This window comes from Oryzias latipes, chromosome 19 (genome assembly GCF_002234675.1).
Source record: "Oryzias latipes chromosome 19, ASM223467v1".
NCBI classification, from domain to species: domain Eukaryota; kingdom Metazoa; phylum Chordata; class Actinopteri; order Beloniformes; family Adrianichthyidae; genus Oryzias; species Oryzias latipes.
Window position 1 is genome coordinate 15745426 of NC_019877.2, and position 24405 is coordinate 15769830.

General features: G+C 38.6%; 1 protein-coding gene across 6 annotated transcripts in view; it reads right to left on the minus strand.

Moving 5' to 3' along the window:
- Positions 1 to 24405, minus strand: part of tanc2 (tetratricopeptide repeat, ankyrin repeat and coiled-coil containing 2) — a 184342-nt gene that overhangs the window by 136545 nt on the left and 23392 nt on the right. For 5 of the 6 annotated variants that reach the window (XM_023949343.1, XM_023949342.1, XM_023949341.1 and 2 more), the window contains exons 2-3: positions 19770 to 19861; positions 863 to 963 (exon numbers count right to left, since the gene is read on the minus strand). In XM_023949343.1, coding sequence (XP_023805111.1) covers positions 863 to 929 — 67 coding nt within the window. In that variant the 5' untranslated portion in view covers positions 930 to 963; positions 19770 to 19861. The remainder of the gene's footprint in view (positions 1 to 862; positions 964 to 19769; positions 19862 to 24405) is intronic. The other variant, XM_023949339.1, reaches the window with a different exon arrangement.

Consider the following 24405-nt stretch of genomic DNA (forward strand, 5'->3'; position numbering starts at 1 on the left):
ACTTATTTCCATTTGGTTATATATTTATTTCATTTTGAAATGATTTTATAATGGTATTGGTCGATTAGATTTGATGCTGCCTCAGACAGATCGATCTGGTTTGATAGAATAGAAAATGATTCTTCGAGTTAGTAAGTAGGACCCTAGTTCATTTGAAATTTGACTCTAAGCTGTGAGTGGACCTGCTGGCGTGGAGTAAGACCGCCTCTACTTCTCATCATTCATCTGTTTACACTCTCTCCCTCTAGCTTACAGCCCCTGACAACCCCAAGCTAACATTACAACAGAAATAGCCAGCAGTATTAGAGCTATCCAGCTGTACAGAGTTGAGCCAGATGCCATCTCAGACAAGGAACCAAAAAAACGCACATGGATATATTTGTCTGCAAGTGGATACATCCGAATGGAGCGGAGCAGGGGGTTTGTGGCCCAGAATATTCTCTATGTAACAGATCCAATCTTTCTTAACAGTTTTTTTGCCTGCTCCTGATTTACAACAATCTGAAGAAAGAAATACTCAGAAATGCAATTTTAATCTTATTTTTTTTTTAATACATGTCCTTCTTCATGAGAAAAATGCTACAGGAACATGTTAAAAAAACACCAAAAACCAAATTCTCATCAGAGTGGTTCTTTAAGTTTAGAAAGCTTACATAGCTTTTTTCTTCTTCTTCACAGTTTATTGGTTTGATTTTTTTTTTAACTGTGCATTTTGCTCCTAACTTTTTTTTTCTTTTAAATTGCACCTCCTGAGTTGCAGTTCTGCCTCCTAAAATATTCTTAGTAACTGAGTCAACACCTCATGTGCTGCTGACAAGCAGATGTGTCACTGTTGTGATTTGCGATCACAAGACCGACTTACCGCTGCTGCGACTCTTTCGGTTGGCCTTCCCCCCCGTCAGCAGCATCTTCAAGCTGTTCCTGAACATGGCTGCAGCAGATGCTCGTCTACAGAAAGATCTGCTGGGGGAAAAAAGAGAGAAGATGCGTGTTTAGGCTTCCTGTGGGCTCCTTTAGCGTGACCAGTTCTGTCAGAAGATTTCCCCGACAGTCTTAACAATATAACGCATTAGTTGGAAGGAACATTAGGGATATCATTCAAGCATTTTTCTTACGATAAGAGAGAAGTAAAATGCAGCTTCAAAAGGAGTTAATGGGCATTATCCATCTAAAATCGGATGCAGGAAGAGATCCTGTTCATTAGTGCTTAATCTTATCTGTGTCATCAAAGGATCAAATGCTTTCATGTAATTAGTGAAGAATGGAAGGGAGTAGTGGTCCAACAGTACTTTGAGGGTGAACAAAGCCGTCTTGGGCATCTTATTTGAAAGTATATGAGGCCAGGGTGACCAGTTTTCTTTTCAACGGTGTGATTTTTTGTTCCCCGGGGTGTCACTGTTTTAGTTCCTTGGAGGTGTGTTTATCACTACACTGCTCACCTGAGCACACCTTAAAGATCGCTTCTACACAGACACATATGTTTGTGTGCAGGTTTTGTATTGTCTTTGCATTGGCTTGTATATGTTGTGTGTAGAGTTGTTTGTGTTGATCTGCATAAATTTCCATGTGTCTATGCAGGATTGTACTTAATTGTATTTGTCTGTTTGTTTTGGGCGAATGGTTACGTACAAAAATTCCATTTCTTCTGTGAGTATTTATTAATGACATTTGCAACATTAAACCTCAAACTTTCATTGCATTTTTATATGTCTCCACTCCTTTTATCTCTACTTTTTCTGAACTCTGCACCCCCCCCCCCCCCCCCGACACACACACACTTTATCTACTCCCTTTTCTCCATCACCTGTTTTTTATACCTGTTCTACTCAAATCTGCCTCATTCCCTTTCTTTTCCATCCAGTGTAGAACTTTTTTAGGAGTATAAAACATATTTTGACGAAAAAATCTCTTTTTGGATCCTGCATATAGATGGAGAGACTGCATTGGTGCTGCCCAAAATTCATCTTGGTATTGGTAGCACCACCGCGACTCCGAGTCCGGCGTATTGACGAATTGCGGCTCGTGCTGAGGAAAATACGAAGCAAACAGAACATTGTGCTTACTTGGGATCCATGTCGTCTAAAAATGTGTATTATGATGTGTGCTCCAAATCTGAGTTGCAAATGACCATTCTCACCATCTCTGACCTTGTGTACCAATCATTGCACTGGAAAGAAGCAGCACACTCTCACAGATGATCTGTATGTATGTGTAAGCGGATGCAGCTCATCTCAGGATCTAAGATGAGCTGCATAAGCTAAGGCACTGTAGTATTAAACAAAAAACCTTTTTGGCTTTCATTAGTTGAAATTATGGAAAAATAATGGTTTAACAATTTGTGTCATTAAAATAAAGGATGAAATGACATTATTGCATTTCTTAGTTAAATAATGAATCTTTGAAGCTGCATTCCTACCACCCTCAGCAAAGTGCATTCAAGTGACCACTTCCAATATAAAGTCTATGTAAACGGGCGTAAATACGGGATTGGGTCCACTGAGTTCAAAACTCCTGCTCTCGTGTGTTTCTGGAAGAAGACATTAATAACTCTGGGCCCAGTCTTTTATATATCGGAATAGAGCTGTGAAAGAAAAAACCTGGATTAAGATTCGCGAGATTTGCATAGCTTCAACCTTTCGAAACCAAGTCACTTCTAACTGTAACATGTCCGCATGTTACAGTTGGAAAAAGAAAAAAGGAAAAGAAGCCCCTCCCTGCTTGTCTAGCATGAACACCATGGGCTAAGTAAACGCAAATTTAAAAACCCACGTTTAGCACTATCTTGAGCGTTTGTTACATGTCTGGTGTGTACGTAGCTAAAGCCTTGAAAAAAAAAGACTACATTGTGGGAGCAACTGTGCCCACTGATCTAATGCAAGTAGTAAGTAAAAAAAAAACAACAGTTGAGTGTGTTTGAGTTAAATTCATTATAGAGTGTAGTGCTTTTTTTTGTAAAAACTTACTACAACAAAGGAATCAATCTGGATGAATGAAAGACTAATGCTAATCAAATCTAATGCTACCCCCACCCAATAAATTCATTACAAAGCTTTTTTTTCCAAATCAATAAAGTATATTTTAATGGGGCCATTGATGTTAGAGTTGGGCCGTCTTATAGGATTTCTATTATGTTACTCCAAACCTCCAAACCACACAAACACAATAATAGAGCACACACACTTCTCATGGGGGGGCAGGATTGTTTAATGTGATTACCTTAAAGCAGAAATCTCAGAAGGCCCAATAGGAAAAGGGAGAAAAGTTATTGAAAACTAGTGGGGGAAAATAATTATTTTAGGAATATAGCTCTAATGCTACACTCAAACCAAGAATGTGTTTAGCTATGGTGTTCACACTGGACTGTCTTTACCCGATACTAGAGCACGTCCACCACCTACTGTTGGGGCAGACTTGGTGGGAAATGTCAAAGCACTGTGAACTGTGCTGCAGTGTTTTTCTTTCACCGCTATATTTAATTTGAAAGACTTTGTGTCATATAATTCTGACAGCAATAGTTATTGATTTCACCTCCATAATTAACAGTTTGTAATTCCATCCATATCTCACTACCAAAGCCAGTCCTTGATTGGTCAGAATTCAACCTAGCCTAACTTGCAACACGCATTCAATGGCAGCGCGTTTAGAACGTAGAACCCAAAAATGGTCATAGAAACATAGGTAGCAGTGCGCGAACACAAGAATTTTAAAAGCAGAAGCCTAAAACGCGCGTACCACTGCGTTTACATAGACTTTTCATTGGACGTGCCCGCTCGAACACGCGTAGCTTCACACAACAAAAACATTCAAGGGCTCTTCACGATTAAATGTGAAAGAAACGTGCAAAAACTGAAGGTCAGCCATGTTTCAATAATGGTTAATTACAGCACAATTTCTCTGTCTGAATATAAATCAAATAAGAATGATATAGTCATAAAACATATTTTCATAAAATGTAACATTTCATTTCTGTTGGTTAAACCGAAAATTCTGGACGTGTATGTCTAAAGTCAAGCAAGAAAACATCCAGTGAGTTGCATCCAGTGGTGAATCTCCTCGCATCTCCTTACAGCAGGACACACCCGCACGCTTTAGACACAGATAAGTCATATTCTCCTGTCTGAGGATGGTTGGGGGGGGCAGAGCTCCATTAATCACAGCAATATCAATAAGGGAAGTGTCAGGGCCCAGCGCGCAAGGTGAGAGGCCGCACAAGGCAATGAAGAAACCGCTTAGGGTTGCTGCGGACTAAATTTCCCTCCAGCCCTGCCACAGATTATTTATTCATCTAGATTTATTCTGGCACCACTAGCACTGCAATGGGCAGTGCAGACATCTATATCACTAAGGACCACATGGGGGATGGGATTGGTCTAAAAGACCTCGTTTGTTACTTTTAGGATCAGAATTTTTTTTTTCTTTTATGTGTGTGTATTTAGTTCCATCTGTCAGGTACAGTTTTAAAACACTCTGATGGATGCGGATATGTTAAGTAAAAAAAAAAATTCATCTCAAGATTTAATGTTTATTAATACATTTTGTACATTTACTTTTGGGCCGTGCAACTTCCTGGCGACATGTGCAGGGTGTAACCCCGTCAGCAGTATCTGGTTTGGCTCCGGCAACTCCATGGCCCTGAAAGGGATTCAGCTGGTTCTAAGGATGGATGGATGGAAGGATGGATGGATAGATGGACGGATATTTACTTTTTAACACCCATGAAAACTGTAAATAACCATCCAATCCATCCATCAATTTTTTTTAACCCACTATATCCCTTTCGGGGTCACGGGAATGCCAGAGACGAGTCCCGGCTACTGTTTAGTGAAGGTGAGGTACACCCTGGACAGGTCGCCAGTCTGTCACTGGGCCCCTTCTTTACATTCTTTTGTCCAAATAATGTCTGTCTGAACTTTAAAAAAATAAGTGTACCATCCGCATATGCATGAATTAACCTTAAAATTATCTAAAAAATATGTAACAACAATGACATTTTGTCTACACTTTTCTGAATGTACCCAAAGTTTACATTTTTCTAACTTATATCTCTATAAGTTCTCTCTGATAAGTTTGCCTGACTTTTTTTTTTAACAAAAAATAAACAACAAATCTGAACTAAACTCTTGTGAAAGTATAGGACTTATAAAACAGCGCATCCCAAACACTCAGTGAATATCCGTGTGCACTGGTTGCGGCGTGATCCCGGGGGAAGCTGAAGTCCTCCTGCACAAGCCAGCTGTCACAAGGTTTCATTACAAAGTCTGTACCCAGTTTGAACAGACTCAGACCTTTTCTGTCCTCTCACTCAAATCCATTCATAGGAAAAGACCAAAATAGCTTGTCAACCTTTATTAGAATCACAAAGAGCCAAATGAAAGTGAACGTAATTCCTGGCCTTTTATTTAGCCTCGTTTGTTTTAGAGAACGTCTGGGAAGACCAAATAAATACTGTTTGCCATGCAGGTAGGTGCTCAAAATTCTCTTAGCCAGATTATGCACATGGAGGAAAAAAATCACAATGCACAGCCATTCAATAAGAGCTGTCTAACCACATGTCTTCTTTGAAATCTCTTCAATGGCAGACGGCACGGCTTGTAAGTGAATTCTGAAAAAGCATTTCTCCCTGCAGACATCAAAACAACAACAGCATTGCAGCTCTGATTCCGTTATGTTTTACTTTAGCTTGCCATGCTCTTTTCTGCTCGTTTCTGTGAACAACAACAATAACTATGTTAGGTAGAGGTGTCGCTATGCAATGTTCACAAAGATGTCCTACAGACTGAACCTGCAGATGGATTAGTAACCAGAAGTATCACTTTTGAGGAAATATTTAGTGTTTAATTAATGTGCAGGTAAGGTAAAGCCATAAACAGACTAAATGGTTTTGCTATAAAGGTGAAATACTTTAACAAATGTTTCATTTAACTGCTATTTTTTTTTCTGCATGAAGTTAAATACTTGCAGCAATCATTTCTAGTCCCTCATCCAGCCTCTTTATTTATAGACCTCACTGCTATACCTGCTGGCCATTACACAAGTGCTGCTGCAACATATGCTGCCACACAAAAAGTCGCAGAAGAATTAGGGACATCCCAATCAGATTTTCTTGGCCCCGATCAGAGTTATTTGATTTTCAATATCTGCCGATACGGAGTCTCCATCTGATACTTTTGTAACACATTTAATAAAATGAACAAATGTAATCAACAGATCCAGGTTGTACCTTTTATTTTTTAATTGACCTTCTTTTATCATTTAAAACAAAACAAAAAATTACTTCTGTAAAGTAACTTAAACAATCAAGCAGAAATAGGACAACTATGTGTAAAAAGGTTAAAGATTGCAGTAATATTGTCAAAAAGTAAAAACACAATTGACAAATCCCCTGATCTGATACTGTGAAGATCTCACTAGATCACCAAACTGTTTTTGTGCACTTCCTGGTTGAACTTGTGCCGTACTCCGCTTCGTTTCACGGCAATAAAATTTTGCCATCCATTCTTGATACCTAGAGTTCTAGTGTAATAAATGCTTGAAATATAGCGCTGATCAAATATCCGATCCCTGACTGGGACACAACATCCGTTTCCGATCAAGTTTGAAACTACGTGATCGGAAATCAGTTCCAATCGGATCAGGAAATCCCTGCAAGAGTTATGACAATAATAATAATGGATTGGATTTATCTGCGCTTTTCCAGACGCTCAAAGCGCTTACAATGTGTCCATTATTCATTCATGCTTGGTGATGGTAACTACTGATGCAGCCACAGCTGCCCTGGGACAGGCTGACAGAGGTGTGGCTGCCAGTTCGCGCCTACGGCCGCTCTACCATCACCGGGACATTCATGTACATTCACACACACCAGCTGAGCCACACTGGAGGCCCAAGGACCTCCTCCCAAGGACACAACAACAGTTGACTGGGGGGAGCGGGGATCGAACCGCCGACCCTTCGATCATTGGACAACCTGCTCGACCACCTGAGCCACTGCCACCCACTTCCACATTTAAACGATGAAGATGAACCTGTTCTTTGCTCTGAAACATGACATGTAAATTTCATTAACCACAGGACTTTGCATGAATTCTCTTGAAAAGTCCCATTTGTTCACCTTTGTTGTTTCAGCGCTGCTAAAAAACACAAAACAAAGGTACAGCAGGAGATACAAGACAGGGTTTGACAGGCAGCTTCAAGGATAAGATGGTCATTGCATGATGGTCAGTTTTAGAATGTGGGTAACTGCATGTAATCAACATTTGCACTGACTAAAATTAAGAGGCCATCTATAGTCTGAACTAATGATGACATTAAATTATCACAAGTCTAAAAATATTTGCACTTTTTCCTAACTATTTACTGTTTACTTGATTGCTTTGATGTGCATCAGAATTGAATCTTTTACAGCATATGACCGATTCAGTCACACTTCATTACACCCTGTGAGCCCAAATGGAAAAAATATGCTGATTTCTGTGACAATCAATATTTAGCATAACCGCTCCGCGCAGAGTTTACTTTCACAGGAAGTCATCCAAAAACTTTTTCCTATGAGTGCATGGATTAAACGCCTTCCTCCAACACTGTAGTGCTTTTTGCATTTATTCATAAGTCCTTGATAACATTACATTTTGCAATAATGGGTTTATACTGTTGCGCTCCACAGCAGCAAAGCAGTGGATGGTGAGATTAGACAGCCATTCAGCTGCACTGCAGTTCTGCACGGACTGCCAGGATTTTTATTGGGAGATGCATTTTGGCAGTTCATCTGCAAGGTCTCCAGCAAACATTTAATAGCTTGAAAGTTAATTGATTAATGCTCTGCTTTTAAATATTTTGTAACACTCGTTTAAAAAAATCTAAAGAGTCGAGTGCAAAAAAAGAACAGTTGCTTTTTTGTTGTTGTTAATTTTTGAAGGCCAGCAGATGTCACAGTTTTGTCTCAAACTGAAACCAAGATCTTTTGACTTTGGTTTGTTATTTAGTGTAACGTATTCCATTAGATGTTTTAATTTTATTTTTAAGTTACACTGTTCTTTAAAATCTTATGTTTGTCTATTTCTATCCTTTTCATATCACATTATTGGTATTACACATTTACAGCGCATCTCAAGTTGCTATGTAAATTATATTTTTCAATGATTTTTCTAAATAATCATTGCAAATGATAGCATAATTTTTGAGTCGCTAACCATTAGAGTCTATATTAATTGTTATTGAAGAAACCTCCTAAAGATAACAGTAGTTTTTACAAACAAAAACCTTAAAGTGCACTGTTCCACATTATTACGTACAACAGAGTTCCACGACATTTTATTGATTCCGCAGACCTGAAGATGGTCTTTTGTTGAATTTTCTGCATTAGGAGTTCATATTTACTGGAATAAAAACCTATTTCAATCAAAAACATCTTAAAAGGTCAAGTTAACATAAGATCCCTTATTTTATAGCAGCTTCACAATTTTTGCATCCATTGAACTTGTGAGTTTTGGAGAGTTTCTGCTTGAATTTCTTTGGAGAATAGAGAATCCCAGAGTTTGGATATGAACTGCTTCCCACCCTCATATATATGTTGCTTGAGGATGCTCCAAAGGTTCTCAATAGGGTTGAGGTTAGGAGAGGATGGGGGGGCATTGCATTGCCAATGATGCAGAGGCATTCCTTGCAGCATGAGATGGTCCATTGCATGGTCATGCATGATGTTTTTGTTACCAAACACACAGTTCTTCCTTTTGGACCACGAAAGAAAGTGGTCAGTCAAAAACTCCACATACTTTTCAGAGGTCCTTTTCACATCTTCCGAAAAGTCAATGGGCCAACCAGTCCTCTCCTCATGATTCCAGCCCAAAACACAACTCTGCCACATTCTTGATGATGTCACAGCCTTGTTGGGACATGGTGGCCATCAACCAACAACCAACTACTCCATCCATCCATTCAGGGACCATTCAGGGTAGCACGGCATTTGGCATCAGTAAACGAGTCTGTTTGAAGACTAGTCTGGGAACACTGCAGCCGTTTCTGGTTGTGAGTGTTGTTTAGGGGTGTCTGAATAGGTTTATGCATAACTGCAAGCCTCTGAGGAACCTACACCTTGATCTTTGTGGGACTCCAGAGACACAAGCAGTTTCAAATATGTGCTTGCTGCATTGTAATGGTATTTTAGCAGCTGCTCTCTTAATCTGATGGAGTTGTCTGGGTACAGGGGTGGGGGTGGGGGGTTGGAGCGGGTCTTTAAGAAAACCATAATAATAAATCACAATAAAACCTTTTAATACATTTATAAATAAGTAAGCTTTTTTTATGAAAATTTTAAAAATGCTAAAGATGAATGAAATGAGTTAATACCAACTTTAAAAAAATTCAGATCGATTTCATATCCACATGATGTTTTTAAACCCTCCCCTATACCTTGACCTTGTAGGATGTGATGTTAAATAATAACCTAGCGTCCTGCCTGAATTAGACGGGGAGGATTGTTTTCAACTAAGACGATAATTATGGCCTTGAAAAGAATGACACTCATTGTGACAGCATTTAATAATGATGTATTATACAAAGTTTGCTTGCAATATTTAAAAAGATGCAAAAAAAAGGGTAAAACTTTCAATTTTTTAAATCATAATGGAATCTAGAGAAAATGGTTGTATATATGGTTCTGCATTTCAATAGAAAAAGGGAATGACAAACTTACTGTAATCCAACAGAGGTACAGAGAACTCTGCCTACTCTTAAGATATAGTTAGAATGGGATGGATCGAGTGAGCGAGTATGGCTTCAAACAACAGAGGCAAGAATAGAACAGATCGATGACATATTGCCATCCAGCCAAACAGGGGGAGGGAGATTGAAAGCGACTCTATATATGTCGAATGGGTTCTCAAGATGACATTTGGTGCTGAAAAATTGACTTTCTGCCTACAACTGGGCTCACAGACAGTCAGAAAAACATGTCCAACTGTCAAAAGTGATTGTTGACAACAGCTTGTTTTGTTCACGTCTGGGGAAATAAGACTGCAAATTACACAGGCATGGATGGAATCAGGATTTTATTGAAGCGGCACACTGACTGAGATGGGAGATGAAACCGTTTCCTGATGAATTATGCATCGTTCCACTTCTGTCTGTACACCTCTCCCATGCTCACGTTCACTGTAGAACTTCTTTATCCACTGTGAATTAACAGCGCACCCTTTGTAATCTTCTTTCATCTCATCCACAAACCGCTTTTGCAGGGAATATGTCTGCCCTACGAATGCAAATGAGCTGAAGTGTTGGAGGGTTTACACTGTATTACTGTTCCATTTTTATGTAATCAGTGTTGCTTATGGCGAGCAATGAAAGAAGAAACACTATAAACAAAAAAATCATACCAGAAGAAGCAAAACGTGGGTGAAAACCTTAGAGTCATATTGACTTCTGTTTAAACTTTAAGTACGAAACCTGTTTCAAAAGTGGATAAAATACAAAAATAGTCAAGAATAATGAAGATAATAAAAGCACTTACAGTTAAATGGGGTTACCAAAGAAAACGTAATAATTGTAATTAGGTTTTACTTCACTTAAAAGTAAAAAGATGAAGGGGTTATGCTCTAATTATTGCAGAAAGGATTAGGGCCAAGAGGCCTTTATGACTCTTTAATTTTTTTTTTCATCATAAGAATAAAGAAGGAATTCAGAAAAGGAAACAATACTTTAAAGATTAATGGGAAAATTACAAGTCTGAAATTAAAGCAGGAACTAAATAATATATAATGGAAAAAAAGGAATAATAAAAAAGTCAGAAATATGAAAAAAATACTAAATTCTAAGAAAAAGTATAAATAATCCTAATTAACATTAAATCAAAAGGCAAACTATCAAAAGTATGTTTGGATATTTAAAGGTTTTACCTAATCAAACATCTTGATTTTATCAAGTCGTGGAACATACTTAAAAAGCTAAAATATTCAAGTATATGCTCCCTGCCACGGACGGACGGACAGATAGAAAATCCAACTTATCAAAATTCCACATAGTCTCAGTATTTGTTACAAAACAAAATAAAAGACTGAAAATCATTGCATCTAAAACTTCTGGCTTCATGAATGAATGTTCCAAAAGAGCCATAAATATCCAAAGACATGAAATAAATTTTGATCTTCAGAACAAGATGAATTTTTAAATGAAACCATAATTTCATTACCTTTCCTTAATCTAATATCCAACTGTGTTTTGTGTTGTGTACTATGTTTTAAGTGCAAATTTGTTTTCAAGTTTTAAGCCTACTAATCTGTTTAATGTTTTTTTTTTCCAACAACTTTTGAAAAAGATTTAGCAGGTTTTTGTTTAGAGATAAGCCTTTAAAAGAATGCTGACATTAGTATAATTTAACATTAAACTGAAATGTATTTTAAATCAAATATTGGAATCAAAAATGAAATTCACCGGCGACAGACTGGCGACCTGTCCAGGGTCTCCCCTGCCTTCGCGCCTAAGTGGCCAGGATCCCGTAAAGGACAAAACGGAAGAAGATGGATGAAAAATGAAATTCATTTAAAGGAAATTTTTCCGATTATTTGCTCAATCACATTCTTGTCATACATGTCCTATGTTCCACTTTCATATTTGGTGAGAATACTTTTTTTCAATCCCAGGACTATGGAATCTGCGGAAAAATGAAAAAGTGTGCCCAACAAGGACAAAGGTGGCCCTCAGGACTGCCATTCACTGCGTAGGAAGCAAAGAAAGGATTTTAACTGATTTCTTTTCCAGCTTCACCTGCCATTTTAAGTGCTGTCATGCTAGTGTGATGTTTGATTGAAAGCAAAGACAAGACCAGAGGAAACTAAAAGCCAATTAGCACATTAACTAAGCAACCGACCTCTGATGGCAGATAGCCACCAATAAATGTCTGTTAGATTCCAGCCAGAGCCTCGCGACACGTCAATCATGTGTGGGGGAACAAGGACATGTGGTGCTGAGGTTACTGCCACATTTAGTCACTACCACAAATTAACTTCTTTTCTAAAGAAAATCAGAAAACAAAGCCATAAAACATCAAAACCCTCAATAAAGAAGAAGAAAGGCATTGATGCATTTATAACAGCAAGATGTTCCAATGGTGTTTCAGTAAATAATTAGCATCTTTCTGTTTTACATAAATTATTATCCTCTGTTAAGAGAAATAGTTTGACTTTTTTTCTCATAATACATGTGCCAGCAATGGTTACAATGGCTCAATAATCATAAAAAAACAACACCATGGATTTTAAGTATTATTTAAAGCTAAATATATATTATCTAATGATCACTACTGTGAAGTGCTCTCTCAGTCAGCTGGTTTACCATCTGAAGAGTTAAGGTAATTCAAGGAGTGTGCATTATTTTGCTGTCGCTGGCCACAGCTTCATTGTTAAAGGGTGAAAAAGTAACTAAAGACAGGTCAATTCACAAGGTGAACAGGTCATTGTGTTACACTAGCAAGACAAGCTACTTCCCGTAATCATTTTATGCCTTAATTTAATATCTGGAACAAATGGGTAGTTTGTTTGGTAATTCACAGAATATAATCATAAGCCTTCACATCTAAATTATGCACAAAGTTGGTCTCTTGATTGGCCTCTTGATCATAGATGTTTTACTGATCGTGTTAAAAGAAAAGCTTTTAGACAATGACCAACTTTAACAAGTAGGACCAAAACTAGAACCCTGACTTAATCACGATATGCGACATATGGTGTAAGAAAAATTTTAATAAAGTAGTACTGGTATATATATAATAATAATTATTATAATAAGAATGTGCTGTCTTTATTAGTTTTATAAAATACTATTTTGGACTTGGAAAATTAGGTTTACAGTTTGGTATGCATACTTTTTCAATTTAAATTATCATTTGAATTAGTTTCCTCTAAATAGCAGAGTACATGGACTACTATAGTCCTCTGCAATCAAGTCAATCCAACATTTCTACAGAAAAACTGAATGCAGACTAGGGTCTGAACCGATTTCTTATTTATAGGCCACAAATTTTAGGAAGTGGTGGAAGCAGGGTTCCTGTTTTGACAAAATAAACATGGATTTACGACAACTTTGCATATCTCCTTCCTACACAGTAATTATGTATGAAGCAGAATGACAGTTGCAGAGCTCTGCTAATACAACAATGCAGATCTTATTTTCATGCTGTTCACAGCATGTTATTTTCAAACCACACATTAGCAGAGATTGATTTCTCTGCTATTTATTCCTTCTCTGGAGACCTTTGGTCTCAGTGAAGAGTACTGGAAGCAAGTCAAAGTTATGATAAACAATATTTAAATGACGACAAAAACTAGCTCTCCTCGAACATTTTTTTCCAAGAGACATTATTGGTTGAAGAAATTGCAAAGTCACAACATATTATGCTATCTATTTTCTATTATTTCTGTTCTGTATGCTGATAATGAACAAAAACAAGGAAGTCCTTGTTTGGGGAGAAAAAAAACACCTGAGACGGCTCTTTAGACATAATTGCTAATATATCCCTGGGGTGAGCAAATGTCCGCTCAACAACAGTGCAGCAGTCTGCATGCTTAAATGAGCAGAATGACAATTAGATCAGCTGCTAGCTACAACCATATAAGTCAGCAAACAGCACTGAACATTTCTTTTTGAAGAAGGAATCATGAAGCACTGTGGAGTTAATGCATGCCTCACCTGCTAAAAAATTAAAACATTGAGTGCACATTAAGGGTGTTCTGGGGTGTATTTGCAGTCCAGTGTGAATTCTAGCTGTTATGGTTTTGCCATAAGTAAACAGGTTAAAAAAAAAAGTGTTTTTCCATTTCGCTGACGCTGTGTTCCCACTGAAAGCGATTTGGGCATCCAGTTTCAATAGCCGCGGTTACATGTGCAAAATATCTTGATCGGATCAAATATCGGATTAGAATTCAACGGTGTACATGGGCCCAGAAAAACCTTTTTCGATTATAACAAACGTCTACATGGGCCACACTTTCAGTCGGAATAAATCATTTGCACATGCGCACTTCTCTTTAAAATACCGGAAGAAGAAATGAGTCTCGCTGTGAACAAGCTCAGCTGCCACATACATAGATATGTGGCTGCTCCCTAATATACGAGATGATCTTTTAAACGTGCTTTTATTATTGTTATAGTTATTATGAAGCACCTGTTTGCTCATCATTTTATTTTTAATCCGTGGGGTCAGTGCTTTTTTTGTTGCAGAACGGAGCCGGAAGAAGGGTTAGGAAAAGGCTAACAGGCCCTAACAACATTTAGCCTTGGATGAACATAGAATCGATGCGGGAAATGCTGCAATTTGCATCTTGGCTGCACGTAAATATGTGGGAATAACATCAGCCTTTATTTTGTCGGGACACGACTGGTAACAAATCCAGGTGATTGTTTGAATGGTTTCTAAGGACTGCGCAGCATTTCTGCTTTGAAAAGCTCACACACCGCCCCAAAGCAAAGTGTGAGCTGGGGGTCCGAGCTCTGCTCGAGCAGCTTGCTAACCCAGAGCGGCGGGATCGCAGTCCAAAGTCTCCCACACATAACAAAACAACAAAACACACACGTGACAAAGCATCCTCCCCTCCCCTCAAAAACAAAGTTAGAAGTCTGGCTGCTCTGCTCAGAGACACGGTTTGCTCCGTCCACCGGCACCTGAACCCAGGACCGCGCAGGGTCCAGACATCACGGGGCACGAAGTGCTCCTCCCAAGCACCCCCCTTGCGAGGGGTGTAAGAGAAGGGAGAGGCAAGGAGCCAGCGGGGCGAGGGCGGAGCAGCGCTCCGCGCTGCACACCGGCAACCTCAGAGCAGCCGGTCGTTCCAGTTTGAGCTCCAAAGCTTTCTCTGGAGCGAAACACCGTCTATGCATGACGTTAAACAAGAGCAGTAGTGACACACGATCGGAATGAACTATTTACATGCACAACGATGGGATCAACAATCGGCATAACCCACCTATCTCGATCGGAAAGAAATTTTGATCCGAACGAGTCTGATCGGGGTAGACTATTCCGAACAGCGTGTTTACATGGCGTATTTTTCTTCCGATCAGGCCTTCTTTCCGCTTAGATTTAGATTTATTTATTTATTAATCCCACGAATGGGAAATTTCCTTGTCACAGTAGCAAGTAGGAGTTTGGCACAAGCATGTACAGACGGTAATGACGAGTTATCAAATACACATTTTGAAAGAATATATACAAAAATAGGAGTGTTCAGAAAAATAAACAGGGAAAGAGATGTGCAGGAATACAGAGGTCATCTGTATACACAGTTTTGGTACAGTGGAATAAAAAACGAAAAACTATAATGCGGGACAGCAAGTCGTCAAACTGGGTCACAGAGAAACGGAAGTACCGCTCAAAGCGCGATTATCGTGAAGTATATTGTGAGGCTCACCGTATTGTGAGAGTCTCTGAATGACCTCATGAACCCATGAGGAGATATGGACATATCTTTTCCTAGGGCTGGGCAAGAAAACTAAACAATATTTATCGTGATAGAACTTTTTCTATACAAAAAACAGAGTCTATCGCGATAAACTTTTGCTTTGAAGGGTTCAAAATTAACACTTGCCAGTTGCGAGCATTTTCTCCTCTTTGGAGAGTAAAAGTTAGCGGGTTAGTCACCACATGGCAAGTAAATCGTTGCGTAAAATTAGTTTTGTTTATTAACTCTCCTTTCAGTTAATTTTTTTTCCTTTTCTCCTCTACCGTCTGTTTGCAAGGTAAACAAACACACGCGAGACACCGTCCACCCCCACAGTCCCGTCATCTATGTGAAGTTAGCGGCGGAACATGTGACGATTTATAACAGTATACAAAACTGGAGGATAAAGCTGCTTCACTTACAGCAGCAACAGACAGAATAAGAAGTGTTGATTTGGAGACAGCGCTATTGTTAGACGCTAATGCTATGATGCTAAGCTAACAAGGTGGTCTGTGTGTTGCCGAAATGTAAACACATACCGGTTTAAAGTCAGACAGTATTTTCACGACCAGACTTTAGGACGTGGCAGATAAATAAAACAAAATTAATTCTTTGGACATTAATGAAAAAAAAACTGTATTTTCTAAATAATACCAGAATTGAATCCACTGTGTTTAACCAGTGTCTCTGAAGCATTACAGAGTCGGTGTTACACCAAAAACTGCGACCTGTCAGATGTGCTGAATCCTCCTCCTTCCCTCATGAGAGCGCCGCAGCTTTAATGTCAATGATATATAATAAAAATAATTTGGCCGGTAAAAAATATGTTTGGTCAGTAGATGCTTTTTTTTTAATCTAGTAGCCAACTTGGCCGGTGACTCAAACATTAAATTTTGGCCCCCGTGTGGAGGTATTTCAGTTATTTAAAATACTACAAAAACAGAGTTATGTGGACTGCAAATTGTGCAGAAGGCAAATAGCACAATCCTTTTTTATCACCTGGAGCAAAGCCAACAAGCACGCTAAGGCATTTTCTTTGGGTGACATCGCACTTGCTCTGTCCAGTTCTCCGTCAATAGGTTAGATGAGATCGGCATAAAGCAACATGGCTTCAACACACATGTCAACATAGACCTCCATTACCAAATGGGAAAATGAAACAAGCCTGCTTTATCATGCTACTGAAATGTGTTTTCAGTAGCTGTCAGTGTTGGGGATGTGGGCTTTGATGTGTCAGATTTAACATAGCTCCCTTTCAGAAGCTGTAGGCTGCAGCTCACCCACCCACACATCCCACTGAGGACCAACCTTCTTCACGTTCCCTTTAGCAGCTTGACAACATTGATCAATCTAGCCATCACCATCCCCACAAGCACTTGCAGCCAAAAGCAACTGACTGGTCAATACATGATGGACACTAAGTAAAAAAGGCCTTCAATTGACTGGAGTTTAAGTATTCAAAGCATTTTAATGGTAAGAGATAAGCAGCAAAAACATCAACGCTTTTTTTAAAGCATAAATGCCTTCCATCATTTATGACATGCATACTAAAGGGAATAGTAGCCAATAATTTACGATGAAAGAAATATTTATTTTCTCTAGACAACTTGCCAACACTGCGGTCACCACTATGGGTCAATATCTAACTGACAGATCTGCACAGCAGCTAAAAAGAAAAGGGCGCTTTTTCCTAGACCCAGATGCCGAGTAAATTACTAGGATTTGCACGTGATTGAACAATGTTGCAGAGCATCGTATATGAGGTTGTTAAATAGGACCACCTTGACAAAGAAGCTTGCAGTTTGTTTCCCAGAATAACTTGCAAGCAGGAGATAAAAGTATAAAAAACATGTAAAATCCCAATCACCTCTCCAAAACAAAGGGTTCACTTATCCCCATGTAAACTGTGAGCAATGCAGTACTTTGTGCTAGTTTATGGCCTGATTATAATTTACGCCACCCTCTATATGCCAGTGGCACACTGGGTCTCTTTTGTGTAGCCCCAGCTTTACGGCGGAGCAATCAAAAGGAAGAAAAGAGCCAGTGTCGTGCGGCCAGAAGGCATTTTTGTCAGAGAAAAATTTGTGTCAGCACTTTCTGCCAGGGAGCAAGAGGCCAGCATTCAGAGCTGTTAGCCTCCTTCTCAGAGGAGAGTCAGAGTTTAATGGGGCTAGTCTTCCACTCCATTTACCAGCTTGCGTTTTACTGGTCACAGCCGTATACATGTGGGCCAGCGAGTGTCGCTTTGCATACCCCTGCAGTTTGGGAGCCAAACTCTCCTAACACAACAAAGGTAATTACTCATCTATAACTGATCAAATAAAACTACATATCATAAACAAAAGTATTTTAAAAAATTGACAACATGCAAAGTTCAAAAATCACTTGAAACAAATAAACATTTTCAGACCAGAATCAGAAGTTGATTTTTTCCTCCACATTTTGATTAAAAAAATACTAATTTTTTTCATCGAACAAGACTAATTTAACTGGGACCCTAACAATTATGATTTTTTTTTTCTCCGTTTAAGCTTTAAATCTTTAACACCAAGATGTCTATGTCAAGACCTATGCCCTTTAACATACCGTGAAACATCTTAAGCTCATTTTGCACACTAAACCGTTTATTCACACTAAAAAGTTTTAATAAAAGGTTCTACAATTCTGAAAACTTGTGGCATTTCACTTCTGGCTAATGATGGCTCCATCTTTTCTGCAGCCAGGTCCCCCTTCAGTTTTCAGCATAGTTTGGCCGGGGACTTGTACTCAACCACTCGAGGGCACTGTAGGTGTGTTTATCAGTTGTTGCTTCTGACAGCAAGACAGAAGAAGAAGCGCTGCTCATTTTTACACCAGCCTTGGCGGAATTTTTCTAAAGTGACAGAGAGGATGAAGAATTCAATGGATTTATTGATTTGAAGTGATATAAAGAGCTTAGTTGACTTGTTAGCCTGTTCTTTATGTTATGCTTGTCTGAATAATTCTTTATATGTGGCGCAAATATACTAGATTTCTATGTTTCATGAGGCTGAATATGGTTACCATATTCAGCTTCATTACCAATATATTTAGTCTATTATTGTTTATCTATTCTGTTTTTTACTTGCATTTCAAAATGAAATGTTCTTCCTGTATTTTGGTAATAAATTTCCCAAAAGTGTGACTTACTCTCAAGAGCGACTTATAGTCCAAAAAAAAATGAAGGCATTGTTGGTAATGAGATTGTAAAGTTGTAATTTCCTGCTTCTTTTTGTTGTTTTTACTCATAAAAATTGTTGTATCAATTCTCGACAGCGCTTGTTTTCTGTATATGCTAACACCTGAAGGTTTTGCTTCGACTTTAGATCGGTTTCAGAGCCAAAAACAACAATTCTATGGCTGGCTAGTCACGAAGTAATTACATATGGCCTCAAGCTGACACATCAATCAGAAGTGAGGACACGTTCAAGAAAGGGACAGAGGGGCAGTAGTCCATGAGAAATCTACCTCTGATTTGTGGGCAGGACCTTTGGCGCAGAAGTAAGCCTCCTCTGATATCCCATCATTCCTTGTTTATACGCCTCCAACCTAACATTAGCAGTGAAACAAAAATAGCCAGCAATTGGAGCTATCCAGCCGTACAGTTTTGAGCTAGATGAGGCAGAGAAGGCAGCAGGTAACCTGCCGATTCTAACTTCTACGTAACAACTGTAAGCTTTTTCTGACATCATTTTTCAGTGTGGTCCTGATTTACAGTTATTTGAATAAAGAAATACTCAAAAATGCTATTTAATGCAGAATTTTCTTTATACTTGAGCTCCATAACCATACAAATTCTACAAGAACATGTTAAAAACACCAAAAACACTATTTTTATCAGAGTGGGTCCTAATGAAATAAGGAAGAATGTACTTATAAGACATGTTCTTTCATAAAATAAAACAATCCACTTTTTAACAAACTTGGTCTTTAAAGTTTGTTGCAGAAATGTTTATTTGAGGAGCTGCAGATCAATTGAGTAATGTGGTCTGTCTAAAGAAATTAAAAGTTCAACTATATATTTACTATGACAAACTTACTGTAATAAAAAGCACACAAGATGAGGCAGGTGCAACAAAAGACAACAGTAAAAATGTAAAGAATTTATCAAATTTGATAAGATTTAAACAAAAAAGATACTAAGAGTATTGAGGAGCTTTACATGAAAGTACTGTAAATTCACCTAAAGGTTCATTAAAGTCATAAAATAAAAATCTTTTGTTCTTGCTTCTTTGTTTTTTTCTTTTTTGAAGCCATTTCGCTGCCATTTTGGTGCACTGAGATGTTTGGCAGGTAAACATAGGTTCTGTGAAGCTGAGGACTCACCATGAACAGACAACAAATCTGGCTTTGAGAGCGATGGGGCGCTACATCTCACCGACCATGAATCCTCTTGCAGTGCTGAAATCCGGTGATCTCTGCAAAGACACCCAAGTCAAATCAAACTTTCCTTTCAGCTGACTGAACTGGCAGATCGCAGGAACAACTTGACATCTGGCTTAGTTGAAATAAAGCCCAGAGGAGTGGGCACTCTGGCATGTAACCGTTCACTCTGTTGCTGATCTTTATCCAACAAAAACTACAAACAAAAGCTGGTGGTTCAGAAAAAAAAGCATGCAGGGCAACAAGGACTGGTTGTCACTGAGGCAGTTATTAGGATTCTTCTGTGGGAGGATCTGAAATAAAGAACTGCTTTCAGAGTAGTGATGCAAAGCATCTAAGCACTCTGCCTAAATGTGTCATTATATCATTAGATGAGCAGCTATCCAACAGAGCTTTCCAGCTGCCTTCAGCTTTCAGAGTGGAGGACTCAAATATGTGGGAGATGTCAGAAGTCATGTGATGTGAACCACAATAGGTATTTCTGTAAAAGGGAGTTTGGTTCTTCCCTTCTACAGGGCTCACATTTTCCTTGCTTCTTATATACAAAACGCACACTGACACCATGAAAATAGTACAGCCTTATTACCTTTTGACTTAAGGATTGAGGCTCATTTAAAATAGAAATCAAGTAGAGCTAGGTGCACTTCTCTTAACTCTTAAGCTACAGACACACCAGGCATGTGACACGGCTTCAAGAAAGCATAAAAGCGGGTTCTTTGACGTCCATGGTGTTCACACTGGACAAGCAGGGAGGGGCATCTTCTTCTATTTGTTTCTCTACTGGTTTACCAGTACATGTCTGCCACCTACAGTTGGAAGAGACTTGGTGTAAAATGGTGAAGCGGTGCAAGTCTTGTGAATTTTGCTCCAGGTTTTTTTTTTGTCACAGCTGTATTCTGATATATGAAAGACTTGGTGTCATATAATTTCGGCCGGGCACAAATTGCAATTAGTCATTTCTCCTCCATGTTCAACTTTTTAAGGGTTGGCACTTACATGCATTAAAAGCGGATGCCATCCATACACCACTGCCAAATTCGAGTCTCTGATTGGTCAAAGTTTAACTGGTTTACTTTCAATGCACGTTCAATGGCCACACGTTTTGTATGTAGAGCCCCAAAATATTTGTAGAAACTTAAGTAGCAACGTCTGAACGCGAGGGTTTTGAACGAAACTCGCTTTTTGCACATATTTACAGAGATTGTTATTGGGAGTGGCCCACTTAAGGGCGGTGTTAACGCAACTTCAGGCAAGTTGTTTCAAAAACAAATATCGTCTTAACTTCAAAGTAAGAAATTTTAACTTTACACAAAATTAACATATTTTCTATCTACTTGGAAAACATCCTCCATCTTTGTAACTAGATTTTCACTGCACCTTTCCTTAGGTACATTTTGACAATTGTCTTTTAGGTTGGAACAGCACACAGAGGAGAAGTGGCCTTTTAATTTGAAGGTGACATTAAGAAACCTTTTAAAGCTGCCTTAAAGATTGCTTTGTCTAACCATTTTCCTATAGTTTCAAAAAAGCAGAGCACTATTCAATTCAATTCAATGTTATTTGTATAGACACCTCTCCCCAGAGGAGCTGGAGGAAGTGGCTGGGGCAAGGGAAGTCTGGGCATCTCTGCTTAGACTGCTGCCCCGCGACCCGGTCCCGGATAAGCGGAGGTAAGCGGAGATAAGCTGCCCTTAGACCCCCCTTTGTGGTAAGGAAAAACTCCTAAAAAAAAAAAAAAAAACTGATTCCGGAAAAAACGAAGAAACCTCAGGGGTGCCCACATGAAGGAGGGATCCTCCACCAGGACAGACAGATGATTTACCAGAACTCATAGAGAAGAACTAACTTATCTAACTCTACAACTGCATATTTAAAGTCCAGCAGACAAGCTTCATCCAGACAGAGTTGGGGGGACAGTCGGGGGCGCGAGTCGAGCCGGAGACAGGATCCACAGCCAGGTGAGCAGGAGCAGAGAGGAGGTACACGGCCAGTTACAGAGCAGAGACAAGCCAGAGGTAGGATCCACAGCCAGGAGTAGAAGCAGTAGTAAAGGCGAGCCAGAGACGAGGTACACGGTGATGTCATACCTATCTTTCAAGTGTTCACTTTCAAGAGTGTCAGATAGACTTTACTCTTTTTATTTAATTACGACTTGCAAATTTCTCTTTAAGAATTTTGCACAGAAGTGCCAATGAAATTTTAAATTAATCAAAGCCATGAAAAGAAGAAGCCGGGGTAATTATTCAATTTATTGTATTTGTCCCAAATATTTTATTAAAGGAGTTTCTAAAGCAAAGGAGACAAGAAAAATCAATCATCTGGAGCCATGATGAGAAACAATTAGGCAACTTCTTGCAAGTATGATTGGTAAAAAATAAAAAAAATACAAACAGAAATACATTAGTTTGGGATTAAAGGAACATGCCAGAAGCCACAAAAAGATACTTCTCTTGCACAGCTAAACCAAAGGTCACATTGGTTAGACAGCTGTCCCCTTGAGCTGATGATGATACAAAGGGGCAAAACACCTCCCCATGGTCTCCCACGATGGGATTTTCGCTGAAAACTCTTGTCAGTCAACATTAAAACACCGTCCATGGAGACAGCTCCCATGGATACATCAAGTGTTAATCATGTGACAGTACACATAATTCTGCCGTGTCCATTGGGTGTGTGCATTCATAAATGAAAAGGCCAGAACTGAGATCAAACAACTCTCTAAGTAGAAGAATCCAAGTTCCTATTTACTAACTGAAAATGACTTTTAAGCTTTTCCTCTCATCTCTTTCTCAGAGGCCTCTAGTCTTTAAGCTTTCGGCCAGTACAAATGGCTTCATGTAGTTGGCTGGAGCCCAAAAACCGTGAACCATCTACTGCTCTGTGCAGTGAGACAAACAAGTAGAGGAACTGGCCTGATTGCTCAGAACATATGTTCATTCTCCCTGGATCATGTTTTATTTTTGTCAAAACTCTGGAAAAAGCACAGAGTAGCGATGTGTTTGTGTAGCAGACAGAAGACACGTACAAACGAATACAGTTAGAAGTAAAAACATGTGTTTTCAGAAGTCCAGATTTACTGCTTTGCATTAGGTAAAGAAATTGGCAAAAATTCAATTTACAGATTATAGTTTTAGATTGTTGTATGTTTTAATAAGACTTTCTGTCTGTCTGCTATAAAATGTGTAACATGTGAGGATTAAATCAACTAAAGTAAATACCATGTCATAAAAAATGACGGGAATCCCCTTTTCTGTCTCTTAAGTTTATGTATGCACTGAGTGAAAAAAAATTCTTTAAAGTCCCACTCTGATCATCTTTTGAGTTTTTTAAAAGTGTTCCCAGAAGTCTTTTATTTATGAATGTTGATTAGTCAACAATTGTTTTATTGCGATTAGTCAACTAGTTAACGGTTATTGTTAACGTAAGGTGATGTTTTTACAAATGGTGATAGTGCTGGTTCCCGTTTTGTATGGCACTGCTAATGTTCGACTTATGATGCATTCACATTTGTATTACATTACATTAAATTACTTTTTATAAAACAAGTATTATAATACCAAGAAAATTATATATTGCACTCAAAGAAAAGTATAACTTAGGGCTTTCTTAGATCAAGATTATCTTGAAGATTGTAATTTGGCAAATATTTTTTATATATTTCCCAGTTTTATTGAGGGGGTTTCCTTCACATTGCGTTTTTTGAAATTGACATTTTACCCAGATTTCATGCATATACAATTGCCGCATGTTTGTTAAAGATATTGCCTCAAACAGACACTTAACAGGGGGAAAAAGCAGGAAGAAAGAGCAAATCCAGATAGCACATCGCCCTTTGGCCATAATACTTTAGAAAACTCCTGCACCTTCCTACTCCACTGCCGCTTACAAAAAAACTGTTTCTAGGTTTTTCTTAATGGGTACTCTAAAAAAATTTTCACTGTAGGGCTTTTTTTTAAACTCAAATCTAGTAAATCGCATGCTTAAATCTCAAATTAAATTATGTTTCTACTTTTAGGGAGTTTATTTTTAGCGTCAATCCACTACTATGCATTTCATTCCAAAAAAGCATTTTAGAGCAAACAATTCCAATCTGTTACTGTTTCCACTCCATTACCACACACTCAAATACTACCACATGGTCAAAAGTAGACTTAAAATACTTTTAGCATTAGTAGTTTGTCACAGAATAGTAGAAGCACAAAGACCCCTTTTAAATAAATCATTTTTAGTTAGAACCATTGGTTTTTGTTGGAGTTTTACCATTTTGTGGTGAGCAAAAGCAGACAAACATTAAAATATGTGATATTTATTAAAACAAAAGACATGTTGTGTAGATTGTTTTGTTCAAAAACAGCTCCTTGTGAAGCTTTCCTCATTTCCCCATCGCTCAGTCGTTTGCTCTGATGTTCCTCGCTCCGTTGGGCAGTTTGAAAGCCTCTGTCACATTGGACAGCACCATAACTGTTTTGCCTAATCATTTACAGGATTACTGTAACAGCAGCTTGCGGGCTGTGTCTGAGCAGCTGTTGAAAGGCACACTGCTTAACCGTCAAACATCTGTGCGAAGGAACCACAAACA